At 39.2% G+C, this 11,983-nt stretch overlaps 1 protein-coding gene across 1 annotated transcript; it reads right to left on the bottom strand.

The window, feature by feature from the left end:
• Positions 1 to 9,206: 9,206 nt before the first annotated feature.
• LOC107813106 (UDP-glucosyltransferase 29) lies at positions 9,207 to 11,334 on the bottom strand. Its single transcript, XM_016638320.2, has 2 exons — positions 10,569 to 11,334; positions 9,207 to 10,124 (listed from the first exon to the last, which is right to left on the bottom strand). Exons 1-2 carry the CDS (start codon positions 11,315 to 11,317, stop codon positions 9,428 to 9,430), a joined length of 1,446 nt encoding a protein of 481 aa, XP_016493806.2. The 5' UTR covers positions 11,318 to 11,334; the 3' UTR covers positions 9,207 to 9,427.
• Between the last annotated feature and the right edge of the window lie 649 nt (positions 11,335 to 11,983).

Genomic DNA, 11,983 nt, shown 5'->3' with positions numbered 1-11,983 from the left:
CTTGTTTTAATGTATTTGAATCATATAATATCCGCATCATAAGTCTTGAAGTCAAGCGAGTTATGAAATAAAAGTCGATAAAAGTTGTCGCAACTTAGGTTTATAATTTTACTTAAACTTTAGGTCAAATGTTACTGCATTTTACTCCCAATGTGCTTGGAATTATGGGGTGATATACCTATCAAATTGAAGATCTATGAGTCTAGTTTCCAACGCATTAAACCGTTCGTCGATACGATCTCGGAATAGAGAGATATTCGCATTTTTGCGAGAGTGCGCCAAGCTGCTCTCTATGGGGCCCACAAAGGCGGTTTAAGACATTTGGACATATATAAGATAACTCAACCCCGTTTTAAGTCATTATTTTTCAGTATATTCAGACCTTATAACCCTAAAAACATTCTCTCAAGGTTCTCTCATGATCCAAGACCCAAACAAAGGGCAAACAACACAAATCAAATGTCGGGAATCCCGTGGTGCTAGTAAGTTTCTTGTTTTTCTTGTTGTTGCTGATTTTTGTGTTGTTCCAGCTCGTGTGGGAGGTTGTTTTAAGTGCTTTATGTTCTGTAAATACACCTTCAAGTTTTTAATATCAACCCTAGGTGATTTCAAGTCTTCTAAAGTAATTCTAGTGCCGAAAAACCCGAATTAATTGCTAGTTTCGCTTCCTTGTTCTTGTGGCAGAATTGAAGGGATATTTCGTAGAAATTAAGGTCAAATTGGAGTTGTTCTTTCTGTTTAAAGGTAAGTAACCTCTTACTCTATATATATTTAAGATTATCCAAGTTGCAGCTAAGTCGTTGAAGCTAGAACTTGTGAAATATATATCGAAAAGCTTGGTAGTAATGTTGTTGGTTGGTGGACTATTTTGGAGGCTCAATATGATTATTAATGATGTTGTTTGGGCTGTTTGGTGATTGTATTAACTTGTGGGAAGTCATATAAATAGGGGAGGTGCTGTCCGTTTCATCGTAAAATAGGTTGTGGTCGATACATAATAGTTACGACGCTTAAACGATAATGATAGTGTCATTTATCTTATTGTAGACTAAGGAGTCGTGATATTTGCATAGCTTGAGGTTGGGCAGTATATACAAGGTATGTGAGGCTATCCCCTTCATTCTTTTGCACGACTCCAATTGTACATAATGTAATGAACGAGCTCCCAAAGATACTCTACTCTTAGAAGCTAGCAGTACTTACATTGCTGCCCTTCTTATGAAACGATTGATATTGATGTTACTTCTCTTATTCTTATATTATCAATGTTGTTGGTAGTTCCTGATTCTTATAAGATTCTTGATGAAGAGTTAATCCTAATAACGTGTACGAAGGATACCGACCTTACGTCACTCCGAAAGGTTCAAATTATGATTCCAACGAGTCCAGCATGCATCATATATATGTATCTATTTTACTCTACCGAGCCGCGCTATAGTCGGCCGGGTATGGCACCTATTGTGCAACCACTAATCAGTTGGGTTTTACCGAGCTCCACGTGGCCGGGTACGATTCTACCGAGCCCTATGATGGCCGGGTACGTTTTACCGAGCCTATTATGGCCGGGTACGATATGATGATGATGATGCCCACAAAGGCATATGTTTTAAACGTTTATGTATATATATATGTATGTATCATGTATTTCATGTCAGTAGCCCTCAGAGGTACCCAGATGTCACAGGTTGTATATTCCCTATCACTGTTTACATTATTGTTCTTACTTATGCTATTCTGCCTTACATACTCAGTACTTTATTCGTACTGACGTCCTTTTTATTTGTGGACGCTGCATGTCGTGCTGCAGGTCCTGATAGACGGGTAGACGCAGCTCCCCTATCACAGTAGGCTATCCGGTTCAGCGTTATTGGCAAGATCCTTTCTCCGGACTTGCCGTGGTCTTGGTATGCATTTTTGTTATAGACCTTATGGGTATGTCGGGGCCCTGTTCCGGCAATGTTGTAGCACTTATGTTCTTTTAGAGGCTTATAGACAGGTGTCGACTCATGGTAGCTCGTACCTTATATATAGTTTCTTGACAGTCTTGTCGTCCCATGTTATGTATGTTCATGACATTATCTTTCATTGTTGGATGTTCATGATCCATGTCTACCATTTATATTGATCTTGTCGGCCCTTAAAGATAATAAGGAAGGTTAGATAAAATGTACGTTGGTGCTCACCAAGTATGGCCCGGGTGCTAGTCATGACCCTCCAGTTGGGTCGTGACAAACTTGGTATCAGAGCAAGTCTGTCCTAGGGGTTGTCTATGAGCCGTGTCTAGTAGAGTTTTGATTATGGATGTGTAGCGCGCCACATTTATAATCAGGAGGCTACGTGACATCTAGGGTTGTTACCTTCTTCCTGAATCTAGATCGTGCGTAGAGTTGAGTCGTAAGTGTTCATATCTAATATTCACCTTGTTTTCTTTTAGCGATGCCTTCGACTAGGAAGCAAGCGATTAGTAAACGGCTTGATACAGCTGTAGGAGAGGGTAACATTCAGGTGCCTCCAGCCATAGCAGGCCAAAGTGAGCCTCAGAGTGAGATGCCGTCTCATACCTCTCTGTCTCCTCCAGAGGATATTAGGAGGCACCCAGTACACCCAGTTCCTCCGTCTGGCACTACAGACCACGATATGCGCAGTGCAGTGCAGTTGTTGAGTAGCTTAGTAGCTGCTCAGGCTCAGAGGCAGAATACCGGTGCTGCTGATAAATCGGTTAGTGCAGGAGTTCGTGATTTTATTAATCTAGACCCTCCAGTGTTTACCGGATCAAGCCCCAAGGAGGACCCGCAAACATTTATTGATCAGGGTTCATTGTACATTGCGTGTTATGCATGCTAGTGATACAGAGGCAGTAGAGTTGGCTTCTTATCGGTTATGGGATTTAGCGATTTTATGGTAAGATAGTTGGGAGAGATCTAGGGGTCCGAACGCTCCTCCAGCCGTGTGGAAGGAATTTTCTGAGGCCTTTCTTCATCACTACTTACCAGCTGAGATACGATGAGCTAGAGCTGATAAGTTCTTGAACCTTCGACAGGGTAATATGAGTGCATGAGAGTATAGTATATAGTTTGATTCTTTATCAAGGTATACTCCCCATATGGTGGCCGAGATGAGTGATAGGGTGACCACATCTGATAAATGAGTGCACAACAGCCTCCTTGGTAGAGGGCATGGATATTTCCCGTATTCAGGCTTATGCCCAGACCCTTCAGGATCATAAGTTATATGCTAAGCTCTCTAAATGTGAATTCTTGCTGAACTCAGTAGCATTCCTTGGCCATGTGATATCTGATGCGGGTATTAGTGTCGACACTCAGAAGATCGATGCAGTGAAGAATTGGCCGAGACCTACAACACCGTCAGAAGTCCGCAGCTTCCTGGGGCTAGCAGGATATTATAGGCGGTTTGTAGAAGGGTTTTCCTCTATATCAGCACCATTGACTAAGTTAACACAGAAAACTAAGTTCCAGTGGTCTGATGCTTGTGAACATAGTTTTCAGGAGCTAAAGAATCGATTGACATCCGCGCCAGTGCTCACTCTCCCAGAAGGAACAGAAGGTTATGTGGTATATTGTGATGCCTCGGGTATAGGTTTGGGGTGCGTATTGATGCAACGTGGGAAGGTGATTGCTTATGCATCAAGACAATTGAAGAAGCATGAAAAGAATTACCCGACTCATGATTTGGAATTGGCTGCAGTAATATATGCTTTGAAGATATGGCGGCACTACTTATACGGCGTCCATGTTGACATCTACACAGATCACAAGAGTTTACAATACATCTTCAAGCATAAGGAGTTGAATTTGAGGCAGCGTAGGTGTCTTGAATTACTGAAAGACTACGACATCGAGATATTGCACCATCCTGGTAAAGCCAATGTTGTGGCAGACGCTCTCAGCCGTAAGTGAATGGGAAGCTTAATACATATTGAGGCAGGTAGACAAGGGTTGACCAAAGAGCTTCACCTGCTGGCCAATATGAGAATCAGATTGTTGGACTCTGATGACGGAGGTGTTACTGTACAGAATACAGCAGAATCATCTTTGGTAGCCGAGGTAAAAGCACGGCAATATGAAGATCCTACCTTAGTAAGATTGAGAGAGGGAATTCAGCAGTGTAAGATTACAGCTTTCAAGATCGGAGGAGATGGGACACTAAGATACCAGGGCCGATTATGTGTACCTAGTGTGGCAGGGTTGCGAGAGAAGATTATGATTGAGATTCACCAGTCCCGATATTCTATCCATCCTGGCTCGACAAAGATGTATCATGACGTTAAGGAGCAGTATTGGTGGGATAACATGAAGAAGTCTATTGCAGAATTTGTAGCCCAGTGTCCTAATTATCAACAAGTAAAGATCGAGCATCAGAAACCCAGTGGATTGATTCAGAATATAGAGATTCCGACCTACAAATGGGAGGTGATTAATATGGACTTCATTATTGGATTACCTCGCTCTTATCATAAGTTTGACTCCATCTGGGTGATAGTTGATCGACTTACAAAATCTGCCCATTTTCTACCAGTTAAGACAACTTACACGGTTGAAGATTATGCGAAGTTGTATATCAAGGAGATTGTTAGGCTTCATGGTGTGCCGGTATCTATTATATCAGACCGAGGAGCTCAATTTACGGCTAACTTTTGGAGGTCTTTTCAGAAGGGTTTAGGCACACAAGTAAATCTCAGCACTGCATTCCATCCGCAGACTGACGGACAGGCTGAACGTACCATCCAGATGCTTGAAGATATGCTACGAGCATGTGTTCTAGATTTCAAGGGGAATTGGGATGACCATCTGGCACTTATAGAATTTGCCTACAATAATAGCTATCATTCCAGTATTAAAATGGCCCCGTATGAGGCACTGTACGGGAGGAGATGTAGATCACCAGTTGGATGGTTCGAAGTCGGTGAGACAGAATTATATGGGCCAGATTTGATTCACCAAGCCATTGAGAAGGTGAAAGTGATACAAGAGCGACTGAGGACGGCACAAAGCAGGCAAAAGTCTTATTCCGACGTCCGACGTCGTGATCTGGAATTTAAGGTTGGTGATTGGGTTTTCCTGAAGATCTCGCCGATGAAGGGTGTTATGCATTTTGGGAAGAAGGGTAAGTTGAGTCTGCGGTATATTGGGCCGTACAAAATTCTTCGACGAATTGGACAGGTTGCTTACGAGTTAGAATTGCCATCTGAATTGGAATTTGTCCACCCGGTATTCCATGTATCTATGTTGAGGAAATGTATTGGAGACCCTTCTCGGGTCATCCCTATCAAAGATGTACAAGTTACAAAGGATCTATCATATGATGAAGTGCCAGTGGCTATATTAGATCGACAAGTCCGCAAGCTGAGAACAAAGGATGTAGCTTCCGTGAAAGTATTATGGAAGGAACAAGAATATAGAAGAAATGACATGGGAAGCAGAAGAGGAGATAAAGTCTAAATACCCTTACCTATTCCAGAGTGAAGATAACGAGGATGCCGGGGGAAAGAAGGACGCATTATAAGGTGAAACGGCTCTATGAGATAAGCAATAGCTTGTGAATACTCTTTTTTTAATACAAAATGGTGATATGCAGATAATGTACATATCCATAATGCTTTGTATAGTCTTGTATGGCCATAGGTTGGGTTTAACTGCTTGCAAGTTTGGCTAGTGTCCATTTTATAAGGGAAACTCAGCCGGAAATCTCCGTCGGAATCCACGATGAGTTAGACACCCCATAAACCCTTACATTCGAGGACGAATGTTCCTAAGGGGGAGAGGATGTTACAACCCAAATTCGCATATCATAGATCACGCCGTAAGGTAGTCGACGTAAATCCAAGAAGAGATTATCTTTGAGATGATAATAAGTTAATCCTATTGGTCTTAAACGATACAAGGGTGTATAAGAGTGGTTAACAAGTATTTGAAGTTAAGCTAATCAAGGATGTTGTAACCCGTATTTTCGGATAACACTAGAGGTGATTAACTTTCCCAAGAGGTCTTGTTTTAATGTATTTGAATCATATAATATCCGCATCATAAGTCTTGAAGTCAAGCGAGTTATGAAATAAAAGTCGATAAAAGTTGTCGCAACTTAGGTTTATAATTTTACTTAAACTTTAGGTCAAATGTTACTGCATTTTACTCCCAATGTGCTTGGAATTATGGGGTGATATACCTATCAAATTGAAGATCTATGAGTCTAGTTTCCAACGCATTAAACCGTTCATCGATACGATCTCGGAATAGAGAGATATTCGCATTTTTGCGAGAGTGCGCCAAGCTGCTCTCTATGGGGCCCACAAAGGCGGTTTAAGACATTTGGACATATATAAGATAACTCAACCCCGTTTTAAGTCATTATTTTTCAGTATATTCAGACCTTATAACCCTAAAAACATTCTCTCAAGGTTCTCTCATGATCCAAGACCCAAACAAAGGGCAAACAACACAAATCAAATGTCGGGAATCCCGTGGTGCTAGTAAGTTTCTTGTTTTTCTTGTTGTTGCTGATTTTTGCGTTGTTCCAGCTCGTGTGGGAGGTTGTTTTAAGTGCTTTATGTTCTGTAAATACACCTTCAAGTTTTTAATATCAACCCTAGGTGATTTCAAGTCTTCTAAAGTAATTCTAGTGCCGAAAAACCCGAATTAATTGCTAGTTTCGCTTCCTTGTTCTTGTGGCAGAATTGAAGGGATATTTCGTAGAAATTAAGGTCAAATTGGAGTTGTTCTTTCTGTTTAAAGGTAAGTAACCTCTTACTCTATATATATTTAAGATTATCCAAGTTGCAGCTAAGTCGTTGAAGCTAGAACTTGTGAAATATATATCGAAAAGCTTGGTAGTAATGTTGTTGGTTGGTGGACTGTTTTGGAGGCTCAATATGATTATTAATGATGTTGTTTGGGCTGTTTGGTGATTGTATTAACTTGTGGGAAGTCATATAAATAGGGGAGGTGCTGTCCGTTTCATCGTAAAATAGGTTGTGGTCGATACATAATAGTTACGACGCTTAAACGATAATGATAGTGTCATTTATCTTATTGTAGACTAAGGAGTCGTGATATTTGCATAGCTTGAGGTTGGGCAGTATATACAAGGTATGTGAGGCTATCCCCTTCATTCTTTTGCACGACTCCAATTGTACATAATGTAATGAACGAGCTCCCAAAGATACTCTACTCTTAGAAGCTAGCAGTACTTACATTGCTGCCCTTCTTATGAAACGATTGATATTGATGTTACTTCTCTTATTCTTATATTATCAATGTTGTTGGTAGTTCCTGATTCTTATAAGATTCTTGATGAAGAGTTAATCCTAATAACGTGTACGAAGGATACCGACCTTACGTCACTCCGAAAGGTTCAAATTATGATTCCAACGAGTCCAGCATGCATCATATATATGTATCTATTTTACTCTACCGAGCCGCGCTATAGTCGGCCGGGTATGGAACCTATTGTGCAACCACTGATCAGTTGGGTTTTACCGAGCTCCACGTGGCCGGGTACGATTCTACCGAGCCCTATGATGGCCGGGTACGTTTTACCGAGCCTATTATGGCCGGGTACGATATGATGATGATGATGCCCACAAAGGCATATGTTTTAAACGTTTATGTATATATATATATATATATATGTATGTATCATGTATTTCATGTCAGTAGCCCTCAGAGGTACCCAGATGTCACAGGTTGTATATTCCCTATCACTGTTTACATTATTGTTCTTACTTATGCTATTCTGCCTTACATACTCAGTACTTTATTCGTACTGACGTCCTTTTTATTTGTGGACGCTGCATGTCGTGCTGCAGGTCCTGATAGACGGGTAGACGCAGCTCCCCTATCACAGTAGGCTATCCGGTTCAGCGTTATTGGCAAGATCCTTTCTCCGGACTTGCCGTGGTCTTGGTATGCATTTTTGTTATAGACCTTATGGGTATGTCGGGGCCCTGTTCCGGCAATGTTGTAGCACTTATGTTCTTTTAGAGGCTCATAGACAGGTGTCGACTCATGGTAGCTCGTACCTTATATATAGTTTCTTGACAGTCTTGTCGTCCCATGTTATGTATGTTCATGACATTATCTTTCATTGTTGGATGTTCATGATCCATGTCTACCATTTATATTGATCTTGTCGGCCCTTAAAGATAATAAGGAAGGTTAGATAAAATGTACGTTGGTGCTCACCAAGTATGGCCCGGGTGCTAGTCATGACCCTCCAGTTGGGTCGTGACATAACTGGCAGGCATTAATGATTTAGGGAACTGAACCGATGGGACGTTTCGGTCACATCCGTCGCTTACGTCATGAGGAAGACGCCATAATCGAGGTTTCAGAAAACCGAGGCTCAAACTGTTTCTTATCATTTTATTCCAAGAAACACTGGGACTATCTGTATACGGTCGAAATCGGGCATGTCCGATTTCATAGGCACGAGGAGCTGCCTCGAGAGTAAGCTCGTAATAGACCGGGCTCGAGCTCAATGGCAGAGTATGGAGCATGAAGATCGAAGTGCTCGCTGAAGATCAAGATCGAGCATAATAACGGAATGGCGAGATATTAGCAACCGACCGAAGATCTCGGCAAAAATTCCGGAACATATCGAATCAAGCGGTTATTGACACCAATCATGGGATTTGTTTCCGTTATTAGAATTGTACCTTATTTAAGATTCCTCTACTATACAAAGAGGGACCCCATTCATTTGTAAACATGATTTGACTGATAAGAATATATACAAACGCTGCTCTCTATTTCACTTACTATCCATTACTGTTCTTCATTGTTTATTTTCTGTTCTTTACTGTTTTTGTTACCCAACCTCCAGACCATCTCGAGTCGAGGTCGAAAATACTGCTAGAACATTGGTTTGATTTATTTTACTATTCAAATTATCTATTCAATTCCTTGTTTATCAATTAATATTGGATTAAATCACGTATCCTTAAAACCACTAAATAAGTTTAATTGTTACTCGAATTTTACGGTAAACATATATATCGTCGAAGTGATGATTGTAATGGTACTATTAATCATATCTTCAGAGTTGGCCTAATCTTGAGCTGAAGCAAGACTCGGCAGATTTTTACTTCGTCTCTTTGATTCGCAAAATAATAACCTTTTCCTGTCTATTGCTAAGTTAAGTATTTGACGCGGTAGTTGACACTTGACACTAATCCGATGCAAAGCGTACGAAATAAAAGTAATTCAGATTTAGCCAGAACAAATAGATACACACAAATAAATGAAATTGGATGCTACATCAATTTCATATTAAGAAAATTGATAATAATGTACACTGATCTATGTAGTACCTGTAATTTATTTTGTTGGGAAGTAAATTACAAAAACGAAAAAAGGAAAAAAAAAAGAATAAAATAAAAGGAAAAAGAAAATTGAAGGAAAAAGCCTGTAATTTAGTAAAGCAGTTCAGTAGATTCCTGTCTTCTTGTAAGCCTACAAAGTTTTAGCAACTCTTCAACAACTTGATCTATTTCTTTCGCTCCATTACTCTTCAAAATTTCACTGTACTCTCTTGCTCTTTTTCGCAATCTCTGCCCTGTTTTCTCTGCCACCACTTTCCTTATGACCTTTGCCACCTCTTGTCTATCAAGATTTCCATTTTTGTCCCTAACAGCCTCTTCACCTACCCCTGCATCTACTACCAACTTAGCATTAAGTGGCTGATCAAGATGCATTGGCATAGCTATAATTGGAATTCCAAGTTTAAGCCCTTCCATTACTGAACTCCATCCACAATGGCTCACAAATCCTCCTATACTTGAATGTTGCAAAATTCTTAGCTGTGGAGCCCATCCTTGTACTACTTTTCCTGTGTTCCCAATTCTATCAAGAAAACCTTTTGGAAGCGCTTCTTCTAGGCTGATTTTTTCTCCCATAGGAAATCTCACAACCCACAAGAAATTCACCTTGCTGAGCTCTAGCCCATAAGCCAGTTCTTCCATTTCCTCCTTGGACAGGAAATACTCACTCCCAAATGAAGCCAAAATTGTGGAACATCTTTGTTTACTGTTTAGCCACTTCATTACCTCTGAATGCTCATGCTCATGCTCTGTTTCTGGTGCTCTAACAAGTGGTCCAACTGGAACATACCTGAAGGTAGGAAAAATAAATAAATTTTTAGCCTTCCAAATTTAAAACTATTATACGTTTGCTGACTAAAATGTCCAGATATTAGATAATGGTCCATTTCCTGACTTGACTCAACGAATTAGAACAGAAAGTGACTCATCAAACTACTGGGTCAAACGATGTAACCCAATGACTCACCTTGGTCCAAACATGTAATTAAGAATGAGAACTATGTATATCTTAGGAATATTAATTTAAAAGAAAATACATCGACACCTTTTTCCCTAAAAAACAAAATAGAAAAGGAAGGTCGGGTTATTTGGACGAATTGAACTTTGATCTATAATTTGATCCTCTTTACCTAATTCATTTTGTCACCACAAAATTTTGGACGAATTTGGCCATGAGTGTTTTTTTAATTTGATTCGTCAAAGTTTGAATTTACAGCCAGTAGACGCGACATACCTTTTCTCGCATAAAGTAGAGAGAAAATCCATGTATTTTCCTTCTAGCTCTCGGATAGTCTTGATCAAGATGATTTCAGATGATCCATCTATGCATCCATTGACTCTTCGCTGTGTATCTGTATATCCATCATCTTCAGTTGGTTCAAACATATGTCTATTCCTGTCGTACTCATGATCTCTAAGATAAATAGCTGAAAATGGGTATTCAGAAACAGGCTTCTTTCTACCAATATGAAAAAGATAACAACTTGCTGCTGCACCAGGAGTAAGAAATAGAACAGATGGTATATTCTGTGAAGCAGCCATAGTTGGAACCCATGGCTGAAGAAAATCATACATAACCAAATCTGGCTTCAAAGTATTAAGTATATGAAAAAAGCTTGGTTTCGCCATATCTAAAGCATTTTTTAGAGTGGACATGAGAAGGGGTGGTAGGCCATTTGTGGTGTGGTAGTGAGGAGGAAGTTCAGGTAAATTTGGAAAGTGAAGTTCCACTATCTTTATTGAAATTGAATCTTTTTCAGAAATTGTTTGTTTGAAAGAATTGATATTGACTGGTGTGGAACATATGTATATGTAGAAATTTCTCTTGGACAGTGCTTTGGCTAGTTCTATGAAGGGACATATGTGACCATGTGCTAGCCATGGCAACATTGCTATTCTAATGCTTCTCTGTCTTGTATCCATAGAAAAGTTTGAAACTACAAAAAGGGGGAAATTAAACACAATTGGGACTATAAAAATCATTTTTAGGACATGTATTTATTATAGGATATATGTGTTTTTTAAGCTTTATCTTCTTGTTGCAGCTATACGGATAGAATGAGCAAGAAAACATGTAACGTGGCAACAGAAGGAAAATTATGAATACGTGGCAGTAGAGGAGCGTATACACATGAGCATGAGAGGAAGAAGGAGAAGAAAATGATTCAGTTTGTGATAAAGTCAAAATGCAATATGGAGCGTAGTCTGTTTTTGTAAGAAGTTCTGACAAAAAGTAAATTGAATAACATGAGCCTGTTTGGAAATTCACCTATTAATTAAATTTGGATGTAGCAGTTTGATATATTTATGTCGTTAAGTAATTATTTGGAATTGGGTATAATTGGAAAGGTATAATTATACTTTTTAATTTATAGGTATAATTACACTGTATAATTATAAGGTTATTTTTAATTTCTTTCCTTTTTGTTTTTATTTTAATCTATTTTCTTTATAACTTTTTATTTTTATTATTTTTATTATTTTTATTTTATTTCTATCTACTTTTTAATTTCTTTTTTCATTTTAAAATATATTTTTCTTTGTATTAATACTTTTATTTCTCTACCCTTATTTCTTGTGATTCCATGTAATTGCTCGCATATTTTATTTCCTATTTGTTTTATTTTCTTCATTTAGCGTAACTGCGTT

The sequence above is a fragment of the Nicotiana tabacum genome, chromosome 13 (genome assembly GCF_000715075.1).
Source record: "Nicotiana tabacum cultivar K326 chromosome 13, ASM71507v2, whole genome shotgun sequence".
Lineage (NCBI taxonomy): Eukaryota > Viridiplantae > Streptophyta > Magnoliopsida > Solanales > Solanaceae > Nicotiana > Nicotiana tabacum.
This window is presented reverse-complemented; position numbering and strand designations above follow the sequence as displayed.